The sequence below is a fragment of the Eucalyptus grandis genome, chromosome 4 (genome assembly GCF_016545825.1).
Source record: "Eucalyptus grandis isolate ANBG69807.140 chromosome 4, ASM1654582v1, whole genome shotgun sequence".
Classification (NCBI taxonomy): domain Eukaryota; kingdom Viridiplantae; phylum Streptophyta; class Magnoliopsida; order Myrtales; family Myrtaceae; genus Eucalyptus; species Eucalyptus grandis.
The window spans coordinates 33038888-33052709 of NC_052615.1; the positions used below are offsets into that span (position 1 = coordinate 33038888).

At 39.9% G+C, this 13822-nt stretch overlaps 2 protein-coding genes across 4 annotated transcripts; both read left to right on the plus strand.

Moving 5' to 3' along the window:
* The first annotated feature begins 293 nt into the window (after positions 1-293).
* LOC104441960 (vesicle-associated protein 2-1) lies at positions 294-5205 on the plus strand. Of its 2 annotated transcripts, none has more exons than XM_010055231.3 (8): positions 294-742; positions 866-1038; positions 2522-2592; positions 2681-2762; positions 2960-3075; positions 3199-3330; positions 4041-4109; positions 4790-5205. In XM_010055231.3, exons 2-8 carry the CDS (start codon positions 981-983, stop codon positions 4922-4924), a joined length of 663 nt encoding a protein of 220 aa, XP_010053533.1. In that variant the 5' UTR covers positions 294-742; positions 866-980; the 3' UTR covers positions 4925-5205. The 2 variants fall into 2 exon arrangements, with proteins under 2 accessions (XP_010053533.1, XP_010053531.1); XM_010055229.3 differs by having other exon boundaries at positions 296-742; positions 4035-4109.
* Positions 5206-6387: 1182 nt separating this feature from the next.
* Positions 6388-12486, plus strand: LOC104441961 (probable serine/threonine-protein kinase cdc7). 2 transcript variants are annotated; one of them, XM_010055232.3, is made up of 15 exons: positions 6388-6890; positions 6989-7047; positions 7918-8871; positions 9023-9089; positions 9191-9253; positions 9446-9509; positions 9599-9692; positions 9771-9854; positions 9939-10028; positions 10139-10166; positions 10534-11070; positions 11157-11212; positions 11582-11691; positions 11773-11860; positions 11943-12486. In XM_010055232.3, the coding sequence occupies exons 1-15, from the start codon at positions 6446-6448 to the stop codon at positions 12252-12254; spliced, it is 3051 nt and encodes a 1016-aa protein (XP_010053534.2). In that variant the 5' UTR covers positions 6388-6445; the 3' UTR covers positions 12255-12486. The 2 variants fall into 2 exon arrangements, with proteins under 2 accessions (XP_010053534.2, XP_010053535.2); XM_010055233.3 differs by having other exon boundaries at positions 10534-11064.
* The last annotated feature ends 1336 nt before the right edge of the window (positions 12487-13822 follow it).

The following is a 13822-nucleotide window of genomic DNA, read 5'->3' on the forward strand; positions in this document are numbered from 1 at the left end:
CGTGTCAGCTAACACTAATTATTTAGAAAATCATTCACGTGAGAAGATTCTGAAGAGTTTAAAGCCTTAATCGGTAAGAAAAGAAATCAAGGGACTATATGTCGAGCATCAAAGGAAAAAGCAAAAAAAAAAGATATCCATATCTTTTGTCGATTTAAGAAATAAATTGAAGTAAAAAGATACTAAAGATCCGAACTAAATTGGATAAATGGACATATTAAGGATTAGATTGATCATTGCGATATAATTCAAGATCATATCTATAACATTTCTTATCGAGATAATAATGGAGTAACGAGTTTTGGGCAGCTCTTTCCCGAGGGACGACCAGCCCAAATTTCGTTAGCCAAGAATTTCTTTTAAAGCGTCTCCTCCTCCCTGGGGGGCATCTCGCCTGTCGCCGATCCGAACCTTCGGTGTCGCTCCCTCTTTCTCCCTCTCTCATTACTTGGCAACTAAACCAGCGCACTAGTTCTTGCAGAGTCCCAACCAAAACCACCCTTCTCCTTCTCTCTCTCCTTCTCTCTCTCTCTACCTGGTGTCGCTCTCTTCTTTTAGGGAGGGGATGATTCTGCATCGTTTTCAATGAAAGTAGCCGATATTTCAGGCGAGGCGTAACAACCATTTTTGGACCGAGCATCCATCCCCACCTCCCCCTCTTCAAGCCTTCCCCCAAATCATCCCCGCTCCCACCGCACACCTCCCCTCTCCCTTTCTCTCTCTACATTCTCTCTCTTCCTCCGTGAGTTCTTCTTCGCCTTCTTCTTCTTCTTTCTGTTTCTGTTTGGGATTTGGTGTTTCTGTTGTTGTTGTTGTTGTTGTTGAGTTTTGATTCGGGCGAGGTTTCGTTTTTTTGTCTATCCAGCGGGATTTCGCGCGTCTGTTGGCCGGTGGATGGTACCGGATTCGGTTCGCGCGGGGTCGGTGCGGCGAAGGAGGCGGTAGTTTCGTGGCTGTTGCTGTGCCCTCTCTTCTCCATCATGACCACCGGTGGTCACCCGCTGATCTCCGTTCATCCGGACGAGCTCAAATTCAATTGTATGCTCTCCGTCTCTCTCTCTCCCTCTCTCCTCTCTCTCTCTCGCGAACGCATGTCGATGTCCAGTGAGGATACGTGTCTGGGATGATGTGTTTCTGGAGTTACCTCTGTGATTTCACTGTCTCGGCTATCCTGGGAGATTGGAATTTTGGACCTTTTTGACATCGATTGATGCGCCCCGCAACCCCAAAAAAAAAAAAAAAAAGAGAGAGAGAGAGAGAGAGAAAAGAGGACACTGATTGATGCTGATGCTGATGCGACTGGAATCGCCACGTACGTGTCCCTCACGGCTGACCTCACGTCTTGATGTCGACTTTCGATTTTATAGGCGATAAAAATCGAAACGGAGAGATGACGCACTCTTTCGATGCCGTGCGTTTTCTGCGAGTTTGCTGTGGGGGGATGCGTTTTCGGTGGCGATTATTATAATCAGGCACTTTTGGCTTGGATTAGTGCGTCGCTTCTCGGCGGGTCATCGGTTTTTGATTCCCCATTCAGCTGAACCATCCTTTTGTGGATCAGGAAAGGATTGGTTTCTTAATTCCATATGTGGCTGAACCATCCTTTGTGGATCAGAAAGGTGTGTAGACATGTTCCGGAATTATTCTGGAGTGGGATCTGAGGGTTACAGGTAGTTGTGGCCATATAGCGTGAACAGTTGAAGTGTTTGTGTTAGGTTCTAGGCCTCGCTAACACTGTTCAAGTAGCGAGCATTTTTGCTTTCAAAAAAAGCACATTTTGTGGTTGACATTGTCATGAATGTCCATGAAATATTGCCAACCCGAGATGTGGTGGGACCATGTGGGGATCAATATGGCCATAAGCCGTTAATGCGGAGAGAATAGTGCAGTGTACCTTCTTTCATTTAGTAGAATGTTGGTACACACATTTATGTATGTGAGGTCTCAACAAATCAAACTGTTCCTCCAGACATATTATGTGATTGAGGGTGATGTTACCTTTTCCCCCTTTGTTGATACTGCTTGGAACTTGGTTCTTGTCTGACATGTGAAGTGTTTTATTTTCATCCTCCGGCTCACCACAAGCAGAAGTCTTAGAATGCTTAGCACCACAAGTCAAATGTGAGACAAGTAAACTTCAGCCTAATCAGATTTTCAAGCCAATTTCATACCTGGCTATCATCAATGCTTTTGGCATTTAAGTCTTTTCAAGTTACAGAGCAAGGTCTTTGTTCCCTTGTTTCAAGAATAAATTCTCAGAGATGTGACATATGTTCAAGTGTGCAACCAGCTGAATGAATGTACAGTATTATTGTACTGGTTTTTGTAAAAGGAAAAGGGGAATATTGGCTGTCACTGGTCATTTCTAATGCGCTTTTGTCATTCCATATAAACCTGGTTGAATGATGCATCACCGTTATTAACTTCTCTGTTTTTGCAAAGTGTTTCAAAATTAATTTAGCTCTTGGCATAACCTGGAATTTAGGCCTTAGTGGTCTGATCGATTGATTTTTCTATTCAGTTGAGCTGGAAAAACAAAGCTACTGTGATCTTAAAGTCGTAAACAACACAGAACACCATGTCGCTTTTAAGGTACTACCTATTGTGTCAAAACATGTTCAGATTTATGCTGTCTAGACATTTGCTTGCTCACATTAGTTCTTTCCCTTTGATATGCCAGGTTAAAACAACTTCTCCTAAGAAGTATTTTGTACGACCTAACACCAATGTTATACAGCCTTGGGATGCATGTTTCATACGAGGTAGTCTGCTTCTTCTTCTTCTTGGGATAACTTTTGATGTTGTTGGTTTTACCTTGACATGTCTAAGTGCGTTGGACAACAAATGTTTAAATTATGCTTTTTTCGCATCTGGTCATGAGATATGAAATACCTGTATTTCTCCACTTTGTTTGTCTAACTCTGCTTTTGCTTTCTTTTGTTCCTTGCTTGGTCTGAAGTCACTCTCCAAGCTCAACTGGAATATCCCCCTGACATGCAATGCAAAGACAAATTTCTTCTGCAGAGTACAATAGTGCCAGCAAATTCAGATGTTGATGACCTGTCTCCAGATACTGTAAGAATATTATTTACAAAGGACCTTGTTCCTATTTTACTAACTTTTGCACTATAATTTCATTCTATTTCTAGTGCAATCAGGCTTGGTTCTTACACAAATATGCTATGATTTGTTGTCCAGTTCAATAAGGATGGAGGAAAAACAGTAGAGGAATGCAAGCTAAGAGTTCTGTATGTTTCTCCTAAAACAGGTCAAGAAAATTTAGAAGAGAATATGCTGAAGAGCTCCAGACAAAGTTTTGATGACTCCACTGTGAGTCTTTCGGATTGATATATGTAGTTTCTCCTTTTTTTCTGGAATTTGGTAGATTGCTTGATCTTTTTAATCCTCCCCTCAAACTTGGTGGGAATGTAAATTTTATCCATGATGCGACAGACTTGAGAAGACAGAACACTTGTTAATAGGGGACAAAGGTGAAAGGGGAGAGGAAAAATTGGTATCCCACTGGATGTAAAATTTCCTGATTTCTTCTTCATGCACCGATATTCTTTTAAGATTTCAGTCTATAAGGTAGATTTTTGGAGAATACTGTGATCTTGGTGTTGGTTTGCAAAACAGAATATTATGGGTGAGATTGACCTTTGAAAATGGTGAACCGTCTGCAGTGTTCACAGTTTAATTCCAAGCAAGACAACAACTAGAACTGCCGATTCAAGCCTTTTCTAATATGTCTCGTAACAGACAGATACGAGAAAACAGGACAGAAGGAGCAGGGAAAGATGGACAAGACTATTCTTTTTCCTTGTGTTTCTTATTTGCTGTGAGATTTGTGGACTGATAGGTTTTAAAGACAAATATACCTTATGACAGAAGTAGTCGTTCCTGGCCACCAAAATTGTGTTTCCACAGAAGTTACTTCAAGAAGTAGAAAAACGCATTTCTATATATTAACGTACTTTACTATGTATTATTTTATTGCAATTTTATGCTTATTCTTTGCTATGTCATTGTCCTAGAATCAGTCTGTGCAGCAACTGAAGGATGAGAGAGATGCAGCTGTTCGGCAAACACAGCTCTTGCGGCAGGAATTGGTAAATACCTTCTCTCTTTGATCCTCTTTGATGTTGTCTGCTTGACTGACATTTTAGTAATACCATGCAACATGTTTAAACGTTTGAATAGATGATAATGATCACTTTGGCTATGTGAGAGTTGCGAACATCTAAGGTTTCAAACCTTTTGTTTTACAAGATTCGCTGACCGATCCATGTTAGAGGCCATATTTGACTTACTCCTTCCATAAATGGAGGTTTAATTACATACATACTTTCAATGTCGAGGACATGAGGTACCTAAACGAAAACAGGGGGCAATGATGGGATACAAGTCAGCATCTTGTGAAGTTCTTGATATTAGAAATTACTCCAACTTCTTTCACTTGTCCCTTTTTGTTAAAAACATCTTTTACACGAGTTAAGATAATGATAATTTGAAGTCTCTGAACGAATTTTTCTCATGGCTCTTGTTTTTTTAGCTCTAGAACACTGAATCTGCGGGTGCAAAGATAATGTTAGCTGCATGTGTTTCTCACCTATTCTATGGAGGCGTGTCTTTTTAGCTTTTGTTCGTAGGCCTTTTCATCGAACGATAAAATATGGAACTCTATTGTCCAAAACAACTATAAAGAAGATTTGGTTCATCATATTTACATTGCCTTTACTATAGATCCCGCCCTCAGCAGAAAATTTGCTTTTATCTTCACGTACTTCAGGAGATGCTGAGGAGACGAAGGCATCGAAAAAGTGATGCTGGCTTCTCCCTCAAATTCGCACTTCTCGTGGCTCTCATTGGAATCATGGTTGGATTCCTTTTAAACCTATCGCTGTCTTCACCGTCGGCAGAATAACTTCCAATGAAAGAAAGTATCGATATCCTTGTAAAATTTTGCCGGCTCTGTTTGGATGCAAGTTTTCCCCAATGTTTTTTCCCTTTGCTTTCCCATTTTTGTGCATTCTAGTATTTACACACTCGTGTCTTATAGGCTCGTTTGTCAGCTATGTCCTGGAGAGTATCTGGCATTAGTTTGGGTTTGCACCCATCAAATGATCATCTTTCGAACTTGCCGAACGGTGTGAGAACGGAGCTTATGAATAATTATTTGGTTAATTTGCATTTACCTCGATTCTTCCTTTGTCAAATGTTCACTCTCGAAATTTGCAAGGTGTAATGATCAGAATGATCGTTCGCAAATCCTTTTCTTCAATGTGCATCTTTTCTGAGTCTCAGATGCAGGGAGAGGACAAGCTGAGCTCTTATTTCATTTAACTTGAATATGTTCAAGCTCTAATTTATTATATTAGTTAAAAACGTCATCGGCGTTGGCATGTGCAAATTGGATTTTATCAGACAAATTGATAGCTTTATAGATAGGAAAAGAAAAGCTGATCAATGTCCAAAAGGCTCGACACTCCTAAATACAGCCCAAAAATATGGAATTGGAGAATGGCTCACATGACATATTTGAACATGCCTTATTAAATTCAGGGGAAATGAAATAAAAGATACCTAAACTTTAACCCAACGCTTAACATGATATCAAATTTTTTAACATGATATCAAAATTTTTAATTTGTCTTATGTGATTTTTAAACTTTATGCAACACTGTTCACTTTTAATTTATTTAGTATAGTCCCCAAAATTTTGAAACATTTTCAATTTAGTTTATAAACTATATGAAAATGGTCAATATTGCCATTTTATTAATTCAATGTAATTTGGTACGTATGAGCAATTGATAAAAAAAAATGACGTTACACGTGGACTATTTTTATAAGATATTCAACTTAAATTGAGGCATAATAATCCACGTCACCATATAACGTGGATAATATTTTACGTGGATAATCTATATATAATGTTTTTTTTTCCACTATTCATATGTACCGAATTGAAAATTAAGTTAACAAAATCCGTTAATTTGAATTAATTGAATGTCAACAATGAACATTTTTATATAGTGTTATAATTAGATTGAACATGTATCAAAAGTTAAGAGATCATATTGAATAAATTAGAAATTTAATAATGAAATTACATATTGGGCTAAATTTTTGGAATTTTATTATACAAATTAAAATTTTATGACTGACATTGTATATTAAGCTAAATTTTAGGATCATTTATGTAATTATCCCTTCAATTTCAGCGCTCTCGTCAGCTGGACCTACCCATAGTCCACAAAACGACGGGCCGTTCGAGCTGCGCTTTAAGGCCAAAATCATTAGGCGGGAGAACGCCGCGCGTGCCAATCTCAAACCTCACACGCGCGCCTTTCCCGCTCCCTCTCCTTCTAGCTCCTCCCCATTTCGCAGATCTCACGCTCCAAATACGCGCCCTTGTCCTCCCAGTTCCCACCCCGAACTCGGCATGTCGACTCACTCCACCGAGTCGCGACTCGCCGCCGCGCCGCCGACCTCCTCCTCCTCCCCGAGCGACTCCGAGAAGGCGTGGCACCTCCTGTCCCTCCTCCTCTCGCTCGGCCGCCCGTCCAGCCCCCTCGAGCTCGCCTCCCGGTGCGAGCTCTTCCCCGCGCCGCCCGATCTCATCCGCCGCCTCTGCGGCGTCCCGGGATCGCCGATCCACCTGGCGGACGGCCCCCTCGTCACGCTCTCGCTCGCCGCCCTAGCCTCGCTCGCTCGGTTCCTGACGAGCTCGAATCTGGTCGGCTTCTTCTGCTCGCCGCCGGTCGAGAGGTTGCGCTTCGGGAAGCGGGAGCGGAGCACGCTAGAGCGCGCGAGTCTGCCGCCGGCGAAGAGGAGAGCGAGTTCGGACGGTTGCGCGGATGGGACAGTCTGTCCAGATGTTGGAGAGGGTAATGCGCGTGGTTTTTCTCGTTTTTGATTTCCTGATGTCGGATATTGTTTGTGTTTTAGTGCTGTTCGTTGATTGGGGAGATGGTTTTGATACTAGGCAGGAGTTGCGGTCCCTTCTTGTGCTTCTCTGAGGGGAATCAAGACGGTCGTAATAAGGTACCGTTGGCAACTGTTCTTCATGCTGTATACTGTTAAATTTGAGCATCGTGTTATCTAGCTATATAATGTTTTTGATAATTAAGTTGTAGATCTTACTTTCATTGGTTGATGAAGTTCTGGTGTTCACTTATGCCGTTCTCATGTACAATTCTGTTGGCCCATATACTCTGCATGATATTAGGGGCAATATAGATGTGCAGCAGTTGTTTAGGTTGATTTTCTTGCAACAAGCAGAGAAAAAGTTGGTTCTCGAAGTTTTTGGACTGATAAGTAGCTTACTTGGATCTTAATAGAGGTTTGAAACTGTATAGAGGAAAGGCATAAGACTGCGCATTTGGTTGATTAAATGTGTTGTGAAACGAAGCTTGGTTGTTGATGTTCTTGATCTATAGATATGCTTGCTTAAGGTATAATGCACACAAGTCAGTGCACCAGAAGAAAGTTGAATTAGCAAAATAAAGGCCACATGATATGCCTCCGTGTCGCTATTCTCTAAAAACAAAGTGCAAGTTTTGGAATCTTATGGACCTGCTTAAACAGTGATGCTTGGCGAAAGTATATAGAGCGCAAACCCACACGCTCTGCTAAAATGATGTGTGCTAGTAAGCCATGAATGTTTTGGCAATTCCCATTTCTCTGATTGATGATAGACATGAATCAGTGCTATTTTTATTGGATTCACTTCATATCTTATCTGAAGTAGGTAGGAACTAGACATCACATCTCATAATTAAACCCAGTGCACTGTTGATGTCTTAGGGTGTGATGTATTCACGCCATCAACTTCATATTCTCATTTGTCTTTGATCCATTGCTTCAGCCACTGCCTTGGTGTACAAACCTAATGAGAATAAATTATCAATGCAGGTTCATTTATGTATTAACAAAGACAAAGTCTGGACAATAAACATAGAGCGAAGCAAAATGCCAGACATGCAAAGTAGTCTGATAACGACTCCTTCGCTGTTTGTCAATGCTACTACGAAACGGTTAGGCTTGTTTCACAACGACACCGACCATGAAGGTCAAGATGATACATTAATGAACTTTGCAATGGAAAAGGCTCAGAAAGATGGAGTTACCATGAATTACCCAAATAGTTCCTGCAAAGCTGAAGAATTTTTGGACATATCAAAGATTCAGACACCTGGAAATGTGGTCCCTCCTATATCTTATCTGATGCCAAATGTTTTCCGTAGAGTGTTGGAAAATCCTTTCATGTGCAAAGAGACAACTACTGAAAAAATAAATTCCACTGAGAATGAACACTTCTGTCAAGCATTTTGTGAAGGGGTGAATGGAGAAAAAATGATGCTGAATGAGGCTGAAAATGCAGATCATGCCCTTGAAGGAACAAGTACACCCACTAACAATGAGAGAAACATGGCAGATGGTCAAAAAGAAGTATCGGTGAGTCCTATCAGACTCACAAGAGACATTAAGGAGACTAACGTGCCATTTGATGCTACTACGTTGGACAGATCATCTGAAACAGAATTTAAGAGGAGGTCTGAGGTAAATTGTCTCGACAAGAGACCTTCTATTGGGAGCAAAGCTTCCTTTCCAGAAGTTGAGCTTTCTGGTATGCAGAATCTTTTGTCAAAACCTTCTGCCAAGATGAAAGCCAATCACAAGCATGCAGGGTCTCCGAGTATGCAAGCTCTCTCGAAATCTTTAGAGCATAGAAAAGCTGTTCAAACTTTGAAGGAACAGGTGAAAAGAGGTCAGAAATTGAGCAATCTGAAGCAGCAAGCAAAGGATGGTCAGAGTGGCATGTGCTATCAGGAGAGGAAGGGAACCTCCACTTCTGTATCTCTTAAAGTGAGCTACAGTTTTTTAGTCATTTGGTATATCGCTGGCTAAAAATTGCACATTGCAATGCCAGACACGCATTAAGTCATCTGGTTGATAATCAATCATGCCGCATTTTAGGATATGTTTCCTTGATCAACATTTTCTTGCATCATTGTAGGACCAATTGGAGACAAAAGTACTGCCTGATTTTGAATCTTATATTGTGGAAGAAGAGGAAGGTTCAGGTATTACTGTAACAGAGATGCTGTCTTTAGCTAATAATGAGAGTTATTTGCTAATGAACTGCTCAGACTTCTAACAGCTTTCTTCAAACCTTGATTGCTAGGTGGTTATGGTACCGTTTACAGAGCACGTAGAAAAGATGATGGAAGTACAGTTGCCATTAAATGTAAGTGAAACTCTGTTGCTTAACTTGATTCTGGAATCACACATGCAAGTGATGTAATATCAGACAATTACTGTTTCTTTAATTGGATCTATGTTGCGATGGGTGAATAGACTTCAATTTTGTGGAAAATCAAGTGCTAGTTTATTAGTTACTGAAGATTCCAATATCACAGCATGTGTTTATGGCTTACAGGTCCTCATGCGAACGTAAATCAACACCACATAAATAATGAGCTCAAGATGCTGGAAAAATTCGGGTAATGGTTGTTTGAAATTGTGATTCAGTTTGGTGCATTTTTTTTTTTTTTTTTTTCAAATATATCACTGACATTCATGTGATTTTTAGGGGAAAGAACTTTGTAATAAAGTATGAGGGCAGCTTCAAGAATGGAAATTCTGATTGCTTTATTCTGGAGTATGTAGAACATGATAGACCTGAGGTAATTGGGGCTTCGGATCACATATTCTTCTTTTTTCTTGATTTTTCTTCTCTCATGACGTCTTCAACTGATTTTCAGGTGCTCAAGAAAGAAATAGATAGTTTCCAGCTACGGTGGTATGGCTATTGCTTGTTTAGAGCACTTGCTGGTCTTCATAAGCAGGTTTGATTTCCTGACACAGAAGTTCTTTCCATAGAAATGTTTTCCTCAAATAGTGGATTTGAAGAGTTTTTCGAAATTTGACAGGGAATCGTTCATAGAGATGTGAAACCAGGCAACTTCCTTTACTCTTCCAAGGCTAACAAAGGTTACCTTATTGATTTTAACCTTGCCATGGTCAGTAATGCCTGGTCTTCGTAATTCTGTTGTTTTCCCTCTCCTTCATGGTTTCAATGCACAAGTTTTTATGTTTCAATTTGTTGTGCTTGTCATTTTTTTTGTAACAGGATCTTCAACAGAAGTATGGAAGCAAAAGTAAGTATCATCATTGGTTGGTTGCTCTAATGTGAAATTGGCAGGCTGTCTAATTTGATTGTATTTGGCAAACCTCAGCAGTCTCACAGCCTGCTATAAGAAGTTCTGAGTAACTATTGCAATCTGATTATTATAAATTTTAGGATTGATGGCCAAATCTCTTTCTCAATCTCTATTTATTGGTTTCTGTCAAGAAAATTGTAGTTTATTAAGTCAAACCTACAAAATAAAGCCGTCGTCCAAATTTCAAGCCACAATGAAATGCCAGTTGATTTCTTTTTGTGATGTTTGTGTTGAAGTAATACACTTGCTTTGTCATTGTCATATGATAAAAATGATAGAGACTCAGTACCCTTCTACGCTGCAGACAAATTGAAGTTGGGGTATACGCACACAGAAGATTTCTACCCTCTTTCATTTCAGAATCCAAAATCTCTTACTCCAACTAAGAATGGGAAGTCCACAAGGGCTAAATCTTTGAGCGCACTCAAGTTGGAGCTGGAGGAGGTAAAGGGTTCAAAGTCAATTGTAGATCCCAGGAACTTGAAAAGAAAGGTTGTGGACCAGAAGAAGTCTTATAATAATTTAGCTAGTCGCAATGCAATAAGGAGCCAAGGTCCAGATGGTTCAGGCATAACTTCTACCAGGGATTTGACTAGTGGTAGCACCCCTTCAGCAAAAAGGCTGCGGGAACCTTTGCCACGGCAAGGTCGAAAGGAGCTTATAAACCTTTTGCATGATGGGATGCACACGAATCATGAAGCATCTAGCGTTCCAGCTACTCTGAGAAAAAGAGTAGCTGCTCCTCCCAGAAAATCAGAAGGAAAACTATGTATCATCTCACCGATGCCTCTTCATTCAAGAGGTGTTGCAGTTTCTGGTGCTGGCTTGAGAAGGAGTAAGGGTATATAGTTTGCAATAGAATTAGATTACCTTGATCATAAGACCTTGGTGTCGTTCGTCGTTTTATGGTCTTCATTTGATTCTCAGGTGATCATGGTAAAGAAGGGCCTTGTGTAGGGACCAAGGGCTTTAGGGCTCCAGAGGTGAGAATTAAGCCATTAATATTAGTATATAGTATCCTATTATTAAACTAGTTAGGTCACCTTTGGGGGACTTGTCATATTCGGGAAACTCAAGGCATTTTGAAAGACAACCGGTACCTTGATCATCTTATTACATATCTACCACTCCCTATTCATCTTTGGGAAAATAAAAATGGCAGAGCTAAGTTCCCTGGCTATCACTTCTAATTTAGACGCAGTTATTGGACTTTTGTTACCCTTTTGGGTTAACTCTCCCCATATATGTAACATGAACAATTGTTGCATGTTCGTGACTTTCTTTTATGACTGCTGCACTTTCCAGTAATCTTCTCTGGAAGAGTAGAGAAGCTCAGTAATTTTACTATGCAGGTCTTGTTGAAATCTCCACATCAAGGGCCAAAGGTTGATGTCTGGTCAGCTGGGGTCACCTTGCTCTATCTGGTGATTGGAACGTCGCCCTTTCTTGGCGATCCAGAGCAGTATGAACTTGTGCTTTTACTTTATTTTCTAAGTCAACAAGAAGATTGTTGTCGTGTCTGAGGGCATCAAACTCCTTGCAGGAATATTAAAGAAATAGCAAAATTGAGGGGCAGTGAAGATCTATGGGAAGTTGCGAAGCTACACGACCGCGAATTCTCATTTCCTGTGGTACTTTGAAATGTCATTCTGATTTAATTATAAATCATGGAAAGCTTCTTGTTGGATAAATGACCAGGAGTTTCTGTTACAGGATCTTTATGACACACAGTCCTTGGCGTCAATGAATCTGCGTGATTGGTGCAGAAAAAACACAAAGAGGCCGAACTTCCTCGAGGTGCTCCCGGAATCACTGTTTGATCTTGTGGACAGATGCTTGACAGTGAACCCAAAAGCGAGGATCAGTGCAGAGGAAGCTCTGAGGCATGAGTTCTTCGCACCATGCCATGAGGAATTGAGAAAGCAGAAGCTACTCAGACTGGGGTTCAACCAAGACTCGGGAGTGAGCCCTGGCATTCAAAGAAACGATCATCAACCGCGCAACATCGCCTCACAAGCTAGATAAGTTGGTTAAATGACTTTCCTCTCATGGTCTAACGCTCACTGGAAGCTTTCCCTCGGAACCCAGCATCGTCTCCTAGCTTTTCTTAGAGAAGTCTACAGCGTTAGATGTTGTACAAAGATGTAACATTTAATTTTTGGCATTCCTTTCCATTCTTTTGTAAATTGCGAGATGCTCGAGCTGTTGTAACTAAACATTATCCAACATCAAAATCCCAGCTGTAGGTTATAACAAACTTAATCAGGATGACTATGTTAGGCTCATCTCATATCCCCATTTTCATGTAACATTAGTCATAGTAACAGAGTGTTAAAAAACACCTCTCTGTCGCTTTTTCTTATTTACCTCATTCAGTTTTCTTGGAAATGGAAGATGTGTTTTCTGGAAGCATGATAGATTTGTTGAAGTAAAATGCCAAAATTATCTGTGGTCGATCCTGAGACAATTGATATGTTTTCCTGGACCGAGAGATACGCATATGAGCTCCCAAATTGTCCTTAATGCCCCCATTCACAATCCAGTGCGCGTGAAGGACCAATTTGCCAACACCCTCATACCAAATACCAAGAAAGGAAACAAGAAGAAAAAAGGCAGAAGAAATGCTAGAGGAGAGAGAAAAGGAACGCCTCTAATTTTAGAAGAAGAATAGAAAATTTGAGGACAATACCAAAACATAATTCTATTAAGGGAATAGGAATTTTGGACAATTATCAAACGCCTTAAAATACTTAGAAATTGTTCATGGGAGCAAAATAAAAAAAAATTCTTTCTTATCAGAAATTGTTCTTCGAAATAGAATAATTACCAAACGCGCCTCAGTGAATAACCACTAAATATTTTTCAGCTCTTATGGAGGGAGTTCAAAGATTTCTCGTTTTTTTAGGCAGAAAGCTCTAGTCTTTGTTGGTCACCAAAAAAAAAAAAAAAACTCTAGTCTTTGTTTGGTAACCATTATGTTTAAAATTTGGGACCTCTTGCTTTTTTGAGACAGAATGGTTCACTTTTTGAGACGGAAGTCCCAAATTCTTGCTGAGGTTAAAATTTGGAACCTCTCGCTTCTTAAGGCGGAAGGCCCATGTCCTATAAGGTCGTCTATATCAATATGAAGATGAATTTTAGGACTCTCGCTTCCAAGGTGGAAGGCTCAAATTCTGCTTACGGTATATCAATATAAAGAGCCATGGGCCTTCTATCTCCACGCTTATCTAAAAGTTTGGGATCAATATTACAAAAAATCTTAAGCTGATATAATTGTGACAAATTTATCTTAAACTTATATTTTTATATCATAAAAGACCTTGATATACTTGGGAAAAATTTACCCTTTATTAATTTCTGTTAAATTTTTAAATTTGATAATTAATGGATGTATCAATTTAAGGTTTTACATTTTATTTATCGCAAATATTCTAGTTGGTGAGAATCCAACTTGACAAAAACTAATAAGACCTAAATTTATTACAAATATATCAGTTTAGATTTTTTGTAGTTAAAAAATTAATTTGAGGGTGAACTTATCACAAATTTACCAATTTGGGACATTTGGGTAAACTTATTACAGGTGTACCGAT